Raw genomic sequence first — 20,979 nt, forward strand, 5'->3', positions numbered from 1 at the left:
AACCAAGACCTAAGTGCCAGGTATGCTCATTGCTCCTGGGTTAATACCTTGTCTTTTTCACTTAATAGTATATTATGAACTTCTTTCCATGTCAGTACATGTACCTTAAACAATTCTTTTTGACACTTACACAGTACTGCACTGGGTGAATGTTTTATCAAAAATTATTGAAATATTTTCCTACTAATAAGCCTTCAGATAGGTTTTCCCAATTACAGCATTACAGTAAACATCCCTGTACACGTATCGCTGCACACACCAGAAGTAGAAATACTAGGACAAGGACTATGCAGATCTTTAGTTTTGTTAGATAATGCTAAATTGAGCTACTAAAATGTTGTACTAACAGTATGTAAGTTTTCCCCACACCTGTAAGAAAATAGGATGTTATCATTTTTAATGCTTACTAATATAAATACTCAAAAAAAGTTATATTGACTTAACTTCCATTTCTCTGATTAATAGACAAATTTAAGTATATTAATGCTTTGTTGCAAAAGTTGTAAATTTTTATCTCAGTCTGTCAACTGTCTTTTAACTTTATTTATACTATCTTTCACCAGATATATTAAAATCTTTTTAATGTGGTCAAATTTGTCAATCTTTTATAGCTTCTAGACTTTATCCTGTGTTTTCCTTTGGAAAGCCTTCATCTCTCAATGGATTTTCTACACTTAGATATTTAATTCATCTTGAATTAAAATAAGAATCTAATGTTTTTCCCCAAATGAAAAATATCATCTCTATCTCCATTCATCCATTCTCTGCTGATCTGAACACCACATCTGTATCATTACTAAATCCCTATAAATTCCAAGGTCTGTATCTGTACTTATTGTGTTCCACTGATCTATTTCTCTATTTCTGCATCAGTGTTTTTTATTTTTAGAGGCAAATGTCTCATTTTTCTTGGCTATTCTTAAAACATTTGCTTGTTCAGATAAGCATAAGATTCAACTTATTAGGTTCCAAACTAATTTGGTTCCAAACATTGTTTCTACCAGGGCCACCTGGGTGGCTCAGTTGGTTAAGCGTCTGCCTTCAGCTCAGGTCCTGATCCTGGGGTCCTGGGATCAAGCCCCGAGTCAGGCTCCCTGCTCCGTGGGGAGTCTGCTTCTCCTTCTCCCACTGCCCCTGCTCTCTCTCTCTCAAATAAATGAATAAAATCTTTAAAAAAAAATTGTTTCTACCAGGGGTGCCTGGGTGACTCGGTTGAACATCCAACTCTTGGTTTCAACTCAGGTCATGATTTCAGGGCTGTGGGATCCAGCCCCACGTTGGGCTCTGCCCTCAGTGTGGAGTCTGCTTGGGATTCTTTTTCCCTCTCCCTCTGCCCCTCCCTCTGCTCATGCTCGCTCTCACGCTCTCTCTCTTTCTCTCTCAGATGAATAAATAAATAAAATCTTAAAAAAAAATTGTTTCTACTAGATAAAATAGTAGCACTAATCTCTATATTCTCAACACCTTTCTTCATGGTCCTCAACCCACACTGCTGAGCTTCGTGAAAAATAAATACCAGGCCTCACTCACCCAAACCTACTCAAACAAAATGTATGGCATTTTTATTTTTACAAATCCTGCTCTGGTGCTTCTGTTGTATAGTGAGGCCCTTATCTGCTATATAAATGAATCAATGATGAGAGGATCCTTTTTCAAAATGGTAGATACCAGTCAATTTCTATTTTGCTCAGACAAACAAATTTAGTGACTCACCTATAAAATATAAAGAGAAACTACTAATGGCAAAGAATATAGAATCATGTTATACCAAGAAATCTCAGCAAGATACAACCTAGCTTTTCTGGTGGGCAATTCAGCAATGTGTCTCCATAAACTGAAAAATGTGCATACCTTTCAACTCAATTCTTTTTTTTAAAAGACTTTAACTCAATTCTTTATTAAGAAATTTATCCCAAGAAAATAATAAAAACAAGTCCACACAGACCTAAGTACGAAGATATTTATCCTTGTTCTTAAATGCCAAACAGTAGAAGCAACCTAAAAACTCTAAACTCTGAGAACTATAAGAAATTGGTTTTAAAAAATCATGAAGCATATCTATTAACATGAAGAGGCTCACAAAGAAAAAGCAAATATATTTACTGATACTTTTGAAACAAAATTAAGTTTATACACACACACACATTTACTTACACAGAGCTGACACTCAACCAACACACTAATTCAGCCAATCTATTAATTAAGGCCACTGTCTGTTTGGTTGGTGCCCTATGCCCTACCAATAACTAAATATTTTTACTTATCACCCTGTAACATGCATAGAAAAGTAAGGAAGAGTATACAACAAAGATGAACAGTAGCTATCTAACGGTGAGGAGTTTAGGATAATTTTTATTTTCTTTTACTCATCACTATGTCTTAAAATATTTATATGTTACCTTTACTGCCATTAAGTTATTGAAGGGGGCCTCTTTAATCTATCACAAATAAAAAAAAAATACTAAGTTGTATCAAAATCAATTTTCCACTAAAAAACTGAAAGCTGGTTTTAATTCTAGAGTTCCACTTTATTTTTTTTTTAAGATTTTATTTATTTATTTGACAGAGAGAGAGAGAGCACGCGCACAAGCAGAGGGAGAAGCAGGCTCCCTGCTGAGCAGGGAGCCCAATGCGGGGCTCAATCCCAGGACCCCGGGATCATGACCTGAGCCAAAGGCTGACGCTTAACCCACTGAGACACCCAGTACCCCTAGAGTTCCACTTTAAAAGTAAGAAAAAGGCAAAAAGGGAATTAAGACTGGAATAAACATCACTGAATTTAAAGGTCACAAAACTACAAATTCTCATCCAAATAAATATTCACTAAATAAACTTTCAAGTACAGTTTAGTCTTTAAAATTAATGTTTTCTAGTATTTGCTATTTAAATTATCACTTACCTATGATGTCTTCTTATCTCTGCACATTCTACTGCCATCCCAAATATCACAGCACTTGCTGGTATAACTTTCCCATACTTTTCACAATTATCATTTTCACCTCTGGTCTAAAATATAACAATAAAAATTATATTCAGTTACATGTATGTAAAAATATGTGTGCATGATTATGAGAAAGAAAATTAGTAAGAAAAAAACTTTAAAAGCAACAGGTAAGGATAAACAAGTTAAGGTATTTTTTTCTTTAAAAAGTTGTTTTGGGGGGGCATCTGGGTGGCTCAGTGGGTTAAGCATCTGACTCTTGGTTTTAGCTCAGGTCATGATCTCAGGGTCATGAGATCTAGCCCTGTGTCGGACTCCACGAGATTCTCTCCTTCTCCCTCTGCCCCCCCCCCACTCACAAATGCTCTCCCTGTCTCTCAAATAAATAAATGGATAAATAAATAAAATATTTACAAAGTTTCTTTTGGGGCGCCTGGGTGGCTCAGTCAGTTAAGTGTCCGACTCTTGGTTTCAGCTCAGGTCATGATCTCAGGGTCATGAGATAGAGCCCCACATTGGGGCTGAGCTCAGAGTCTGCTTGAAATTCTCTCTCTCCTTCTCCCCCTGTAACTCCCCCCATTTGCTCCCCCTCCTCTCTAAAATAAATAAAATCTTGTAAAAAAAATTAAAAAATTAAAAAGTTTCTTTTGGGGGGTGCCTGGCTGGCTCAATTAGTAAAGCATACAACTCTTGATCTCAGGATTGTGAGTTCAAGCCCCACATCAGGGTTAGAGATTGCTTAAAAATGAAATCTTAAAAAAAAATGCAATTGAAAAGCTTCTTTTGTTAACTAGACTTATTGTGGTGATCATTTCACAATATATACAAATTTTGAATCACTACATTCTACACCCGAAACTAATACAATGTTATGTGTCAATTGTACCTCAATAAAAAAAGCTTGAATATTACTCAGACATAAAAGAGAAAGAAATTTTGCCATTATCAACAACACGGATGGATCTAGAGTATAATGCTAAGTGAAATAAGTCCAAGAAAGGGGCGCCTGGGTGGCTCAGTTGTTAGGCGTCTGCCTTCGGCTCAGGTCATGATCCCAGGGTCCTGGGATCGAGCCCCACATCAGGCTTCCTGCTCAGGCTGGAAGCCTGCTTCTCCCTCTCCCACTCCCCCTGCTTGTGTTCCTGCTCTATCTCTCGCTCTGTCAAATAAATAAAATCTTAAAAAAAAAAAAATAAGTCCGAGAAAGATAAATACCATATGATTTCACTCATATATGGAATTTAAGAAACAAATGAACAGCAACAAAAAAGAGATAAACAAAAAAACACTTAAATACAGAGACAAACTGGTGATTGCCAGAGGGGAGGTGGGTGGGGGGATGGGTGAAATAGGCAATGGGGATTAAGAGTACACTTATCATAATGAACACTGATTAATGTACAGAATTGCTGAATCAGTATGTTGTACACCTAAAACTAATATAACACTGTATGTTCATTATACTTAAATAAAAACATAGTAAATTAAAAAAATGGAGAACAATGAATGTGATGCCAAGTTAATACTAATTTTATTATTTTTTTAAAGTTTATTTCACTTTCATTGCTATGTGTGTGTGTGTGTGGATACATATTTTTTTCAACAGTAGAAATAGGAAGAGGAAGGCAACCATAAATCTGTATACAACAAAAAACTGTTGGGTATGACTCTAACTGAGAAGCCAAAATCACTATTACCTGCTTGAAAAACAAACTACTCTTCTTTTCAGCCTTTAATTAGGTACTTTTAATTCAAATCATTTCCTGTAAATAGTAAATTCTTATGACATGTTAAAAGACTCATTCACATGACATATTATAAAAACCAAATCTACAATTCATGGGCCACATTAGAGGATTTCATTGGAAAACACAATTTGGCAATTTAAACAGTTATTCCTATCCAATCAGTTGGTACCTTAAAACCATACCAAGCCAGTTATCACTACACTCCCCCTTGATAGTTTGCCAAAAATCTAAGCAGTGAAGGCTACTGAGACTGAAAGTACTTCCCCCTTCCTCAACCCTACTCAAGAATTCCACACTATCTGTCCCACAATGTAACCTCAAATACTATGAATTCCTTCCTGGAGTTTTCTTTGCCTATATACCCCATATACAAATACATTACATTACATGATTAAACGGCTTTTTGCACAGATTTCTTTCCAACTACACAGTATGTACCTTGAGAGGAGGATGTATTTCATACTGCTTTGCAAGTACAGGAGGGGCTCAATAAATACCTGCTGAAATAATGAATTCTTAATCAAATTTAACTGTTATCATGCTGCTTACCTTTGGCTGCAAAAGTAAATGCTCCCATGCATGAATTAAACTCTCCACAATTCCTTCTCCAAATAAACCTGCATCGACAGTTTCTGTTACAACTAGGGACACTCTATAGAACGATTTTTTAAAGATACATGTAAGTAAAATATCATGCTATTTAAGTAAAGATGTCAAAGCTGAGAGAACAAAGGAAAAGTATATTATAGAAACAGTCCACATATAACATTTTCTCATACATTTCACTTTTTTAATATCTACCCTCAAATCTTAAGGAACTTGACTCTACTGTTCCACAGGCTCCTCTGCTCTCCACTGGCACCCTCCGGCCAGTGTGTGTGTCTGGGAGACACACAACCTTCACATGACCCTGGGGCCTCATCAGGCTATTCTTTCACTGCCTAAATCCTTAAGAGTGCTTCATACCCATTACCTTTACCAGTCCCCTCCTTAACGCTGAGTAAATGGATTTCTATCCCCAGTGCTCTATAAAAATATTCTCTATCATAAATAACTCCTCTACTTGTCAAGATGAATAATCGTTCTCAGTTCTCATTTTCCTTAATCTACAAATAACATGTAATGTACCTGAGAAGACCTCCCTCTCAAAATCCTTTCTCTCCCTTCATTATCCATGTTTACGTCTTACACAGTCATTGTAGCTCTCTTGTTGCTTCTCTTGCTTTACCTACTACCTTTGAGTTTTCACAAAAGCTTAAGTCCACAGAGGTGTGATCTTCTGACAATTCTTTCTAGAAAATTTCACCCAAAGACATATCAAAATAATTTCTCCCTTCTCTGAACTTCTTTAGCACTTATTGCCAGTATCATTTATTTAGGTAATTAGAAGATAAAGAAAAGTTTCATGAATATTCCTTTTCTTCCTCTCTAGATTATATTATAGGTGCCTTGAGGACAGAAAAAACTTTGGTATCCCCCATAATGCCTAAACCCAATACTATATAAATACACAAAATTTTCAATATTTATGGTTGCATACATTTAGAATGTGGAAGTATCTCAATCATCTAGTCCAACATCTTGAAATCTCTAGATTTGCTCAAGGTCAAAATAAATTAAAAACATAGTATTGGAATCCCTATCTCCTAATTCAAAACCCATAGGTCCTTCTATAACACTATCTGTGAGAGAAATGAAGGTTAAATCAAGGTAACTGATTCATGACATGGACTGAATTGTGTACCACCGAAATTCATAAGTTAAAGCCCTAAGCCCCAAAGTGACTACATTTGGAGCTAGGGTCTTTAGGAGGTAATTAAAGTTAAATAAGGTCATAACGGTGGGGCCCTAATGTGACAGGGCTGGTAGCCTTATAAAAGTGGAAAAGACACAGGCAATCTCTCTTTCTCCTCGCATGCACAGAGGAAAGGGCAGGAATGTAGCTGTCTGTAAGCTAGGAAGAGAGCTCTCACCAGAAACCAAATCTGCCAGCACCCTTGGTCATGAACTTCTAGCCTCCAGAACTGCGAGAAAATAAATGTCTGTTGTTTAAGCCACCTAGTCTGTGGTATGTTGTAATGGCAGCCTGAGCGGACTACGATAATTCAGGACACTGTTTTATTTCTATAAAATGTGTCTCTCTGCCTCAAAAATCTAGTAAGACTTCTTTCATGAAAATCAATGCAGAGCCCATTGAAAAGCATAAGTATTATGTAAACAAATATTATTATACATATGGAAGAACACTTTTAAAAAATCACAGTCCAAATGACAACAGAGTATAAAAGTCCTCTTTCAATATAAATTGAATTTAAGTAAGATGAGAAGACAGACCACCCAGGAGAGGTAGTAAAGAAAGTGCTACATTAAGAAAACTGTCTCTAAAATGATAGTGTTGGGCCAGATGATTTGTAAATCCATTCTAGCTCTAAAATTCCATCACCCTTGTGATATAGATTAAAGCAAGATGATATACTAAAAAGCCAAGACTTATAATATTCAAAGCATTTGAAGAACCCAGGCCAAAATACTTCGACAGCTTTCATTTTAGCCAAGGATAACACAAAATATGACAAGTCCATCAAGCCTGATCTCCTCATGTATTATTTTTAACTACAATTTTTAAATAGTAACCACACAGGAGGTAGTATCCATTTTCACAACCAGAATACTGAAATTAACAAAAGTAAAGTAACTTGCTAAAGGTCAAGTTTATTTAGTAAATCTCTTACCACGAGTTTCTTTCAAGATCTCTAAATATTTATCAAGAATATGACCTTATTATGAAAATCCATCTTATGCTAAATGAGCCTATATTACTATCTTTACAATATCAGGGTTTAGCATTTTTATTTGGGCTAGAAGCTCTAAACAGGAATATCTTAATTTTAAAAAAATTATAAAAACTAAAATTATATTATATAAATATTATATAGTACCTTTCAGGAATGTGTTTTGGAATTTCTATGTCAAGTGACTTCATATGTAAGAGTTTGATTCCTGCTTCCATCTTGTTTGCTGCCACTACATCACAGGCAAGTTCATACATGGTCTTGGATAACTCGCAAGCATATACCGAGTGTGCTCCAGCTTTTTTAGCAAACATGCTGCAAGGGGAAAAAAGTGCTCCATCAAGAAAAAATAATTCACTGTAGTATTTCAAATTTTAGTGGAATTATGATGCTTAGACATGGGGTTTTCCTTTTATTCTTTAACTAACACAACCATTATTCATTCCACATTAAAAAAATGAACCAATATTCGTATCAAGAAACAAATCATACAATAAATCATGACATTCGTGTTTTTAAGAAGACACAATGGGCATGGAAAATGTTGATAGGCTTTAACTTAGACAACTAGATTCAACCAGAATGTTAATGCAAAAAGTACTCTTAAAAGGCATTATTCAAAATTTCAATATTAACCCCAAATTCTTTAGTAGTTATGTCTAGCTCTTGCTAAATTAAAGTTACAGTGAAAAATACAATAAAGGTAGTTGCATGAATAATCACAAGATTATGAGAAATAAGCTCTATTTTTAAATTCCACTGTTAAATTTTCCATATTTGGTAAAAAGCTTTAATTTACCTTAGTATATATGTGCATATAATTAAAACACAATTACAACAAACCTTAGAATTCCAGTTCCTGCTCCAATGTCCAAAACACTCTTGGACCCCAAACAAACTGCATTTTGGATTGCTGCGTTATAAATCGTATTCCTTTTGGTGTCATTAAGCATGATAAAGTGCCAGCGTTCCACTAACCAGTTTGCAACACGATAAAAATTCTCCTTTGCATCATTGAAATCAGGATTTAGCTTCACTGCTTTATGAAAATACCCAGCTGCTTCATCTCTAAAGCCCATTCTACAGTAAAAAATGACAGACAAAATATTCAATTATTATGATATCAATTACTGTGTCTTTGTTCATGCCACTGATCAGGCCTGAGAATCTCTCTCTCCAGCACCCCAAATCCTGCTCAACCCAAGCACCATCACCTTTGAGAAGCCTTTTGTGAGGATTACAATCCTTGATGATTTTTTTTCCTTTTTGAACCCTTATTGTATTTATGTATTCTAGGAGGCTGACTATAAATTACTATTGTACTAAAGAATAGTAGGAGCTCTGAGTCATCCTGCATTTAACCAACTCACTAGAAAGCCAGTGCTTTCTAAAAATCATTCCCTGTGTAAAACATACTAATGCCTATAGCTAGTAGGCTTCTCTGTGGTGTGCCTCTATACCTTTTCTCTCAGTAACTGAGTGAATTATCAGTTTTGTTTGCTGCCAGACCAGTTTATACCTGTTGTACTTGTTATTATAATTACATATTTTAATTAAATATTATAGAAACTAAATAAATAAAACCGCAAAGAGAGAGCCGTTGTTTCTGAGGACATTAAGCTAAACGCTTTGGCAAAAATCAAAGGTGAGTCACCCAAAAATTACTACTGAATGAGATGTGAGCAAATCAACAATAAAAGGGGGGAAAACAACCAACTATCTAGAACTTCTTGAACTTTCTGTGGTGAAGAACTCATCTCCCCTTTTTTAAAATATCTAAATATTTGTAGACCAATACAATTCTACTGCATGTGATTAGCATGCAACTCACACATCAGATTTCAGCAGCACCCAAACTGGTCCACATTCTCTTCCACAAGTGAGTTCCCCGATCACATGCTTGGATTTAAAATATCAAACTGCTATATACATTTCTAAATGCTTACTCTCAATTTCTACACTTATCTGTTACTAACTGATAATTTGTGGACCTGCCCCAGTGTGTGGTCCACAAATTGAAGAGACGTGAGCTAGTAAAATCCTTTAACACTCATACTTCTTCACAAGAACCTTTAAGAATTTTTTTTTTAAGATTTTATTTATTTATTTGACAGAGAGAGACACAGTGAGAGAGGGAACACAAGCAGGGGGAGTGGGAGAGGGAGAAGCAGGCTTCCCGCTGAGCAGGGAGCCCAATGCGGGGTTGGATCTCAGGACCCTGGGATCATGACCTGAGCCAAAGGCAGACGCTTAACGACTGAGCCACCCAGGTGCCCCGAACCTTTAAGCATTTGAAACCAAATCAGACTATTCATTCTAGGTATGGTTTACATTAAAAAAAAAAGACATTCTGGAACTCCAAACAGGGAACTACACTCTAACAAAAGGTAATGGCCCTATGTCAAATGATAGGCACTCGTGTTTTAGGTTAAAAAAAAAAAATGTTTAAGGTTAGTATCTGTTATTTTTAAGTATCTTGAAGACAGGGTTATCTTATTCTTATTCTGCAACTGACATTGCACACAATACAATACAAAACACATCTTAGGGGCGCCTCGGTGGCTCAGTCGTTAAGCGTCTGCCTTCAGCTCAGGTCCTGGGATCCAGCCCCACATCGGGCTCCCTGCTCAGCGGGAAGCTGCTTCTCCCTTTCCTACTCCCCCTGCTTGTGTTCCCTCTCTCGCTGTGTCTCTGTCAAATAAATAAATAAAATCTTAAAAAAAAAATTTTTTTTTAAAAACACATTTTACATAGTCATCAGTTGGTGAGACAAACCTAGCAATGGATATTTTAAAATGTTTAAATATCAACAATCTGCTGAATCAATGCCAAACCTGCCCCTAATAATTTTCTGGGGTTTGTGCTTCCCTTAAGTTTGATTCTTAATATATCATTCAGTTTTCTTAAACCGTAATGATAATCTGAAAGATGTATGTTCCGCTCAGTTAAAGTTTATCTCATATTGATAGACTCAACAAGTGTGTCAGTATCAACAAACTATAAAATCACCTTTCTTCTTTTAACTAGAAAAAAAATTACCTTCCCAATTAGCAACGTAAATATGTTTTGTATCTGCTTTTGATGAGAAAAGTAGAGAGGACAAAAGCTAAGAACCACTGTTGTGGAGAACAAAGACAAACTGTATAGCAAACGCCACATTCACACGATCACAAGTTCTGAATTTTCAATGTCTAAATTAGAAATTTTGCATAATTACACCTCCTGAAGCAAACAAGCATTTTTTTGTCTCAGTATCTGGTAACTGCTCAGACTAACATAACAATAGGTCACCAAGTTACAACCTGTCAAAAGTGTGTAGAGCTCCAATGTTCTGTTGAATTGAGTTTATACTTAAACATAAGTTTTAGAATGTTATGATCATTATGTCATATTATCTGGAAATATAATTGAATCCTATAGACTAACTCCCCTTATATGGACTGAAGAACTAAAGAAAATTTTGAAATTAAAATGTAGATTTTTAACTAATGTGACAAATTATTTAAAAAGCTTTTTAAATTAAATTTCATTTAAAGGGCAAGTAATTGCTAATTAGTAGAGATGGAATCCGTGTACCAGGATCAGGTTAGCTGTTAGTGTGAGCAAACAAGCCTCAGTTGACAATCTGCCTCATTTTCCTGGTTATTATCATACTCCACAATTAGAAACTATCAAATATTTGTCTCTTAAAGGAGTACTTATTTCATTCCCCCAAGCCATGTTGATTAAGACTATTAAACTGTATACAGCTACATCACTGAGCCTAATTCATTTTGATAAAGGTACTTCTTATATAGAACTTTTCATTGAATAAAACTTAACATGACTAGATGAACAAAGCAATAATACTAGAGGACAACAGCTGGAACATGTAAAATGATCTCACTATATAGAATAGGACATTATCATGGTGTTTCTTAAACAAGAAGTCTCCTTCTATTTTGTACAAAGAAGTGAAACCAAATTTATTAAAACAAATCTACAACAAAAATTTGGGGTTTTCATGTTTTCCTAATTATACAGTTTCTATGGAGAATGGACAGAATTTCCAATGGCAAGTTTCCAGCCAGATCCAGAGACTGGATTCACAAGTTCCCTGGCAAGGTACCACAGTGACTTACTTCACTGCCATCCTGCAATCCACACCTATGTCCTGTCCAACAAGGTCTCAATTTTAGCCCAGTGAGGGGAACTCTTCCTTAGATACTCTATCTCAGCCCTTGGGGCAGTGGCTATTTTGTGGTATACAATATAATACTAAAATTAATCTGTTATTACATACTGTATTTGCTATTCTTATATTCTTCTGATCCCCGGTCACAGTTAATAATTCTTTATATTAAACTTTCCTTTTCAAACTACTGTGTGATTTATCCCTGATCAAGACTGATACAGAATAATTCTTAATAATACTGAAAATCACTACAAACCTGAAGAGATGCTCCCCCATACTATTGCAAATCACTTCATCATCAGGAAACAGTTCCAAAGCTTGCTCATAACAACCAAGTAAGTCTTGTGTTCGACTGAGAGCATCAAGCTCTTCAGCCCATCTGAACAGTGTATACTGAAAAGTTTCCTACGTGAAAGAGAAAACAGTAATTTAGTCAATAACATAAAGAACATACAACAATGTTTGATGATTCCACAGAGAATAGAACTTAACAATTATTAACTGATTAACTTAAATTTTATTTAGCTTTAGTAGACAGTTTGCTTAATAAACAAATGCATAAATGAATTTTACCACCTGTGTGGCAATAACATGCAGAAGTAAACTCTCTCCATTCTTAGCTACCACATCACATCCTCTACCTATCCTCTCTTTTTGTGGGCTCCTATGCTTTAGGAGTTGTTTTTGGCCGCCTTCTCCTTTCTCATCCATCTCCGGTGCATTAACTATCACCCATGCATTGATGGATGATGCTACATCTACATCTCCAATCAATACCCTCTCCTCTTCTGAACTTGACTCACAGACACAACTTGCTATCAGTCATCTCAACAAGGAACTGTACCTTCATCCATCTCAAATTCAGCTCAATTCAAGTATTTCCTGAACAAGCAGTGTGCAAAGAACTAGAGCTAAAACACAGCAATGAACAACATAAATCCTGTTCCTATCCTCACAGAAGACTTGTTGGGAGAAATTTAACACACAATTTTGAAAAAATTCAAAATGCTCTAAAGTGAACCTACTACATTCCTCTCACACAGGATATAAGGTTAAGGTACCACCCAACCTCAAACCACTAAGTCATTTTATAATGCTACTTTAAGTCCAATGCAATTAGTTTTAAACCCAGCCAATTCTATCTCAACATCTTTAAATCTGTCATGGTCTCTTCATCCCCACTGTTACAATGTAGTCTGGCCCTCCTAATACTTGCTGGACGACAGTAACAGCATTCCCTAGCTCCAATCTCACCTCCCTCCAGCCATTCTCCACACCACAACACCGCAGAAAGAAGGAAGGCTTTAGTCATTCCAGTTTTATGGTGAACACATTTTATATCATCTTCACAGATTTATACAGAAGAGTATAAAAATTGTACTTCAGACTGTAACTGAATTTTGATGGCGTTTACTAGAGAGAAAAGGATATGGGAGAAGATTCTACAGTATCAGGGGGAAAAAAGCACAGATGACATGAACTGGGTCAGGGAATCTATAGGTAACTATCTCGGTGTGGCTGAAGTGTGGGCATGGGGAATAGAGTGAGTCGTAGGAAATAAGACTAAAAAGATCTTTTGCTAAGGCCCACACAAAGAAATACGGACTCTGGTCTGCAGGAAACAGAAGTAGTTTCTGAACCCTACTGAACACAAGGTATTCAAATACAAGCTTTAGATATACTTTTGATGTACACTAAACATGTATAAAAATGGTACTGTCACTGTTTTACAAAGGAGGAACTAAGGAACTATGAAATAAAGAAACCACACTTGGGCTGATCCATTATTCTGCTGCCTACCTATAAGAGCAAACTGTATCTTAACATAGCACCTTCTCCTCCTTGGGGCCAGCTGCTCCTGAAATTTACACTAAATTCATGTTAACCACAAACATCTAGATGTTACTGACATCTAGCAGGTAGAGGAGATCAACAATGCTCCTAAACATTCTACAATGCACAGGACAGCTCTCCAAAACAAAGAATCATTCCATCCAAAAAGTCAGTAACGCTAACGTTGAGAAACGCTGGGTGAAATAAAGCAAGTAGCTTGAGGCTGAACACTGAATGCAAAATTAAGTGAAATCATTTTATTAAATTTAGATTCTGAAATAACTTGAAAAAATTTATAGCATTTAAACAGAATAACCATCAGAATCCAGTAGTTGAAGCTTAAAGAATGCACCATCAAATGATTAGGCTACTTCCAAACTTTATTCAACTGCAGATATGCACAACGTTCCTTCTGCCTACAGTTGGGACAAGGGCAGAGGTCCTGAGGCAGGGACATGCTAGAATTAGATATGAGAGGAGGGAGAGGATCACCGGCGGCCTCGTTTGCAATACAGCGTTTATAGTAAAATGGAAGTTTTGAAAAAGAGAAGTGACATCGTTTGACTTGTTACGAAATGCTCGCGCAGGTTGTGTTGAGACAGGCTACAAGGGAAAGCCAGTTATGAGCCTACTGCAACAGCCAACAGATGATTGAGGCTTTAACCAGGGCAGTAAAGGAGAAGGTGGTGAGAAGTGGTAAGATTCTGGATAGATCTCAAAGATGGAGCCGACAGGATTTTCTGATGGGCTGACTGGGTGTGAACAAAAGAGAAGTCAAGGATGAGCAGTAAATATTAATAGCAACCAACTTGCCACCCATCTCAGCCACCCACCTCCCCCAATTTGTTTATTTTACGTGAAGAACAGAGGATCTGCTAGCAAGTGAAAGAAGGGACCTCCTCCTCACCTTCACGTCGTCTTTCAGCTCCGGTGCCAGGCTGAGTACGAGGAGGTAGTGGGCATAGGCCGTGCCGAAGTCCTGGGCGCCCAGGCAGTGCTCTGCGCTCTGCAAGGACCGCGACACGAGCTCGTCCCGCCCGGCTGCCCCGGCGCCACTCCGGGCACCCCGACGGGGCCTGGGCCGCGAGTTCGGCATGACAGAGCCACCGCCCTGAAACCTGCCCTTGTATAACCAAAGAAAAGACGTTTTCTAAACGGAACGACAACACTGTCCCGATGGCCACACTTCCAAGTGACTTAAAGAAAGCACGAGAGCCGGTACAGGAAAGTTACCCCTCTGCGGCGTGTGTGCGCGTCCACCTCCGCCAGACAGAAGCCCCGCCTCCTCCCCGCCAGTCGGGCTCCACAGACACCGACTCCGAACCCCGCAACTACCGGCACCGGCCGGCGGCGCACGCCAAGCGAACGTCAGTGCGCCCGACGTGGGCACGTCGCGGTCCGCCCCCTCCCGTAGGAAGGCAGGCGCAGGGCGGACAATGCGCGTCTCTGATGGTCTCTTTTACTGTCGCTTTCTTCTCCCAGTCTCCTCCCTCTCTCCCCGCTCCCCCGTGCTGAAACCGAACTTTTCTTTCTCTTTCCTGGTGGTCAGGACCATGTGACTTCGACTGCTAGACCGCACAATGCAGACCCAGTCGGCTCGAAGCTGCACCCGACCTTGAGGGACCTGGATGGCTATGAGGAGAGAAGGGCGGGCGTTTGTGGTGATGCTTAAGACCTCTGGATCCTGATTCATCAGATCTCAAAATGGCGAGACTGGAAAGAACCCCGAGATAACAAACGTACCTTAGGTGTGGTAGAGCAAATGCTTTCACAGGCATTATTTTAAATCACCCTCACAAAACCCCGTGAGGTGGGCCTTTTTAAATCACAATCTTAAAGATGGAAAAGAGGACACCCTGAGAAGTTACTTGCCCAATATCACACAACCGGTTAGTGGCAAAGGCGTGGCTCAAACCCAAGTTCCCTCACTTATTTTAAAACGACTTAGGGTTTATTTCACTGTCCCATGTATCACCGCTATATAGTGATTATATTAATATATAGAAAACGTTTTTCTACCTTCAAGTGTGGCCCCTAAGAGATGGATTCAAAACTTTTAAGGGGGGAGGAGGTAGGAATTACGCTTGAAAGCAGTCATTTTTGTCCCCATTTTCAAACATGTCAGTGGTGAGTAATTTACTTAACAAAAAACAGCAAATAGAGCACTTGCATATGAAACTAACAAACGTTGGGGGCTCCTCCAAGTCTCTGCCTTCTCTATTGATCTGATTATCTGAACCACCCTTCCTTTGAGCACCTACCAAAGTAAATCTTCGGAGTCCAGGTCACTAGATTGTAACCTGCTCTCCTAGTCCGAAAGTTCCTCAAAGGCAGTAACTATTGTTAACCAATTTTGTAACCTTTGCCCCTAGCAGAGTCTAGCTCAAAGTAAGGACTCAAAAAAGATTTTTTTTAATTTTAATGGAAAGTGCATTCCCCACTACCGGGTTTTGTAGATTTTCCCAATCGTTTAGGTCCTTATTTCTCTCCCCATCTGAATTTGCTACTTTTTGTACTAAACAATTTAAGATATAACTATATATTTCCCTATCAAGACTAAAATGCTAGTCCCTGTAGGATGTAGTAGAACACGAAAAGGCCTCTGAACTTTAATTAAAAAAAAAAAAAAAGTGCGTTCTAGTCCAACTAGTCTAATCCTTTTCAGTCCTTTTTTAAAGAGTGCTATATTCCATTACAAAGAACCCAAAAGCATGTTGCAAAACAAATGTAAAATGTGGATATCATATTTAGTTTAAGAAAATCAAAGTTTTCTTTAAAAAAAAAAATATTGAAGGTATTGCTCCTTTGTTCACAATTGCCTTCTTCCCACTTCCACCTCACAATCAAAACTATAATCTTTAATTACCTTTGAGAGTCTATTTGATTCCTTCACTTACGGGTTCGAGTTCACCATCTTTTAGGGTTCCAAGAAAAACCCGACTAATTAGAAAACCACTGCTGACTCAGAGGCAGGTTTAATTGAGGTTGTCTTTTACCACGTTCTGGGCGGCTTGTCAACAAACCACACATGCCGAACTAGGAAGCAAAACCAACTGAAAGGCTCTCAGTCAACTTTCCAATGTGCAAAAGTTGAAGGTTAACAGTGGGAAAAAAAAGGCTCACAGGAAGTTCATTAACAAGTGATAAATAGCTTGCTGGGTACAAGTATCTTGTGTTTGTACTTTCTGTGGAGATTCATACCTTTTTGGGTCAGTTTGTTTTCTTTTGTGGTTTGGAGCCTTGTTTTGAACTCTGTGCATTTTGGGATCATCTGGGGAGCTCTTAAACAGTATCAATGTCTAGTCCTTGGACCTGAAGATACTGATTCAATTGGCTTGGGGCGGCAGAGGGAGGGTCTGGATATGAGTACTTTTTTTTAAGATTTTATTTATTTACTTGAGAGAGAGAGAGAGAGAGCACCACAAGCAGGGGGAGTGTCAGGCAGAGGGAGAGGGAGAAGTAGGCTCCCCGCAGAGCAGGAAACCCGATGTGGGGCTCAATCCTAGGACCCCGGGATCATGACCTGAGCCAAAGGCAGATGCTCAACCAACTGAGCCACCCAGGCACCCCTGGACATGACTACTTTTAAAAAGCTCTCTGAGTTGAGTCTAAAGTGCATGATAGGGGTGGGGAGTATGGTACAGGCTTCTATTATATCTGATATATTTGAAGTATTTAAGGTATTGTAGTATAAAGTGTAAGGGAATGTAGGGAGTAGAAATATAATTTGTTTATGGCTTAACAAGAATTGTGAAGATTCTCTAAATTCTTTTGAAGTGATTGCTATGTGATGAAGAATAGAATGTTCATCATATTGAATTACTTGTTGGAGAAAAAAAATTTGTAACTGGATCAACAAAACACTACCACCAGGACCAACTGCTTGGGCACTGAAATTTGCATTGATACATTCCCCATGCTTAATTCTCCCAGTGTCTTCAATCTTTTTTATTTTACTACAGTTAGGATTATTTAGTTGTTGTTTTATAATAGCCCCTTTCTATTGTCCTGTGTACATTTTGAAATCTAGAATTCAAAGTTAAATATAAAACTCTAATAATAGCTAGATCAGTGCTAAATTCAGGATCTGTGTGCACAAGGACCTGTAATAATGTGACAAGAGTTTCAGAGTTTCAGAGACAAGATAAAAGAAGATAAACTTATTGAGTGCCACTGTGCACCAAGCACCATGCTTGGTTCTGGAGAACCTGCCTGAAGCCCCTGCTAGAGATGCCTACCAAGGTGTTGGTGCTGGGACAGACTCCAAGTAGTCTGAACAGAGCATGTCCTCACAGAGCATTCAGGAAAATGCTAAAATCCATTAGGGAGCAAAGAATCTAAACCCCAGCGTCACCTCAATTCTCTGTACTTTTCTCCTTATTCCCCATCAATCGTGACTAGTCAGGTCTCTGCAGGAAAAAGATTCAAAGGGCTTAATTCTAGAGAGCTTAACCAAAGGACATTTTATTGAGGTGGAAGAAGTTAAGGGACTAAACGCAGCTTGTGAGGTACCCACAGAACAGCAATAGCTGGAAGCTATTACCACCCCCTGTCCCGAGGAAGCAAAATAAGAGGACTGTGTTACTGGAACCCAGAAAGGGCTGTAGCTCTGGAAGAGGGGCCACTGGAATGGAGGTGTACTGCAAGTAGAGGAGAATTCCCTGACCTTTTTCTCCTGCTGTCCTTGCCTCCCACTGCCTTCCAGCCCTCAATAAGATGCCAGCGAGTAAGGGAACTTGGGTGATAGAACCTGTAGAGTCACACCCTCCAAAGCACAGAATAGAGCAAAGAAAGGTAGAAAATGGTTCAGTAGGACAAAAGGAAAGCAATCATCAGTATTTACCAAGTTTTACCTCGTTTTACTCACTAATTTTTTTTAATCTGCCTTCTCTTCTCAATGCTTATTACCATTGTCTGTGTTCATGTTCTTTTAATCTTTCACCTTGTGTGTTTTAATGACCTTTTCATCATCCAGCCTTCAGTTACATACTCCTTATATTCATCTTTTATGCTGTAGCTAGAATGATCTAAAATGCCAATTTTCTATTCAGTGGCTCCCCAAAACCTGTAGCTGTATTTTACAAACTTTTTTTCTTAGTTGTTTGTGTCAAAAATTTCCTAAATCCTAATCAAAAATATAGTCGTCTTTCCTTAGGAAAGGGTCATGTTGAATGTGTAAGTTTACACACAGAAGTGGTTTGGTTTAGAATGTATTATTTGAGTAAATGAACTGAAGATCATCTGGTGTCCTTAGAGACAAAAAGCCATAAGAATGTTTACTTATATTGTCCATCCTGGGCAAAATAAAATAGTTGAGCCACTTAAGATTGACCCTAGATGTAAATGAACTGATAAGGACACTGCCCCAATTTCTTTTGTAGCAACCTTGGAGGAACTGGACCATCAAGGTACAGGCTTTCCTTTCAAAAGGTAGAGGTGAGACAAATTGACTTTAAAAAATCTAAGCCCTGGGGCGTCTGGGTGGCTCAGTCATTAAGCGTCTGCCTTCAGCTCAGTTCGTGATCCCAGGGTCCTGGGATCGAGCCGAGGCTTGAGCCTGGGATCGAGCCCCGCATCGAGCCCCGCATCGAACCCCGCATCGAGCCCCGCATCGAGCCCCGCATCGAGCTCCGCATGGAGCCCCGCATCGGGCTCCCTACTCGGCGGGAAGCCAGCCTCTCCCACTCCTGCTCCCCCTGCTTGTGTTCCCTCTCTTGCTGTGTCTCTCTGCCAAATAAATAAATAAAATTTCTAAAAAAAAAAAAAAAAAACTAAGCCCTGGTCATAGGCTAGGCTTTTTGGGATCGGCCTTTTACATCCTCTGCCTTAAAGGACTTGCCTTAAGACCCACTTAAAAACATACTATAGCTCAGTGATTGTGAGATCAAATACTGGAGCCAGACAGTCTGAATTTAAATTCTAGCCTGCCACTTCTATCTAGGTATCTTGAATGTTTTAAATTCTTTAAATTCTGTACCTGAATTTCCTCATCCACAAAATGAGGATCACACAGTACTCGTATCTTAGCTTTGTTGTAAGGATTAAATGAGTTAACGCTCTTAAAGTGCCTGAAACATATGAAGCCCTCAATTAAATATTAATTGTTGCTGTTACTACTCCAGCTTTCCCTGGAGGACAACTCTAACTGTTCTCAGAAGAGCCAGTCTTCCACCCAAGAGGAGCCAGTGACTCTCTTTGGCCAGTCATGTAAGTCTTAACACAGTGCTTGGATCTAGAGTACTTTAATGGGGCTAAGAAGACAAGTCATTCCTCCTCCGCCTACTGCCTCCCAAATAAACTGACATCTGTCTCAGAGCCAAACAATAAGTGCTTAATTTGGTTTTCTCCCACAGTTGAGGTAAGGAAAGGGAGCAAAAACAGTGTTTTTCATGGTAAAATAGACCTTAAAGGATAAATCCTAAGCTGTGATAACAAGCCCTCAGAAGGTTCTTTGAGCTTGATGGAAAGCAAGTGTTCACAGTAGATTCCTATGACCTATTTTTTGTGCAGAGTACTGATTGGATGTGAACCGTGAAAAAGCCATAAAACCATGCAGAAATAATAATAATGTCTCATCCTGTGCTTTGTCTTCAGAGCAGAGTTCTTAAACTGTTCAGTCCTCATGCTTTCCAAGCCAAAGGTATCTTCTCTAAGCTCTTTATTTGTATGGTTTTGATAAGCACCCAACCCCTTTAGTTAAGGGAAATATTTGCAAGCGATGGTGTGAAAGTTGGCTGAGCTGCTCTGATTGAAGTAAGTATCAGAACCAAAGCCATAAAGCACAGTTGGCCTTCTGTCCCCTTTCCCCCACCATTCACCAAATGAGGAGGGGCTTTGTTTATCCCAGTTTGAAACTGCAATCTTACAAGATTAAGTCCAGATTCCTTAATTAAGTCCAGCTACATGATTTGGTTTCCACTTAACCTTTCTAGCCTCAATCTTTAACATTTCCTACTTCACTACCACTATTCACACCTTTGCTAAGGCAGTTCTTTCTCCATATAATGTTTTCCATCTTAGTTTGCTCTGTTACTCCGTATCACCCTTACTCAGTTCAAGATTCTTCCTTCCAGAAATTGCTAGTTTAGGAGGAGCATGCTCTCTTTGATTTCTCATAGTCCCCTGTCTATAGCTCTATCTTAACATTTACCCAATTATGTAAGTGAAATGATATGTTTGTCTTCCTGACTAAAAAGTGAGTTCTAGGCCTTAGGAAGTACTTTATTTATTCCTTATCTCCAGCATTCAGAATAGTGACTGGAACTTAAAAAGTAATGAAATGTGTGGTGAACTAAACTAAAGGCAGTAGCAGGAAGATCAGAGAAAGGAAGACTTGGAAGATGTGTAGAGAACAGAATCTATAGGACTTGAAACAATTACATTATAGAAATACCAAGGACATGAGGAAAGGGGAGAAAGTTAAGGTGACGCCAAAACTATTAGCATGAGCAACTACAGGGACATGGTGGTGCTGCTAAACAGGATAGACAA

The 20,979-nt window shown here is 38.4% G+C and overlaps 1 protein-coding gene and 1 long non-coding RNA gene across 7 annotated transcripts in view; one reads left to right on the plus strand and one right to left on the minus strand.

The window, feature by feature from the left end:
- The window catches only part of PRMT9 (protein arginine methyltransferase 9), a 35,269-nt gene extending 20,419 nt beyond the window's left edge, over positions 1 to 14,850 (minus strand). Inside the window, exons 1-6 of one of the 4 annotated variants that reach the window (XM_036117129.2) lie at positions 14,396 to 14,850; positions 11,912 to 12,060; positions 8,325 to 8,561; positions 7,629 to 7,796; positions 5,239 to 5,341; positions 2,900 to 3,006 (exon numbers count right to left, since the gene is read on the minus strand). In XM_036117129.2, coding sequence (XP_035973022.2) covers positions 2,900 to 3,006; positions 5,239 to 5,341; positions 7,629 to 7,796; positions 8,325 to 8,561; positions 11,912 to 12,060; positions 14,396 to 14,584 — 953 coding nt within the window. In that variant the 5' untranslated portion in view covers positions 14,585 to 14,850. Of the gene's footprint in view, positions 1 to 2,899; positions 3,007 to 5,127; positions 5,176 to 5,238; positions 5,342 to 7,628; positions 7,797 to 8,324; positions 8,562 to 11,911; positions 12,061 to 14,395 lie in introns of those variants that run through there. The other 3 variants (XM_036117127.2, XM_078069294.1, XM_036117133.2) reach the window with 3 other exon arrangements.
- Positions 14,851 to 14,892: 42 nt separating this feature from the next.
- The window catches only part of LOC144381382 (uncharacterized), a 39,345-nt gene continuing 33,258 nt past the window's right edge, over positions 14,893 to 20,979 (plus strand). For 2 of the 3 annotated variants that reach the window (XR_013446507.1, XR_013446506.1), the window contains exons 1-2: positions 14,893 to 15,377; positions 19,611 to 19,695. This is a non-coding gene — a long non-coding RNA (uncharacterized LOC144381382). The remainder of the gene's footprint in view (positions 15,378 to 19,610; positions 19,696 to 20,979) is intronic. The other variant, XR_013446508.1, reaches the window with a different exon arrangement.

The sequence above is a fragment of the Halichoerus grypus genome, chromosome 3, assembly GCF_964656455.1.
Source record: "Halichoerus grypus chromosome 3, mHalGry1.hap1.1, whole genome shotgun sequence".
In the NCBI taxonomy this organism is placed as follows: Eukaryota; Metazoa; Chordata; class Mammalia; order Carnivora; family Phocidae; genus Halichoerus; species Halichoerus grypus.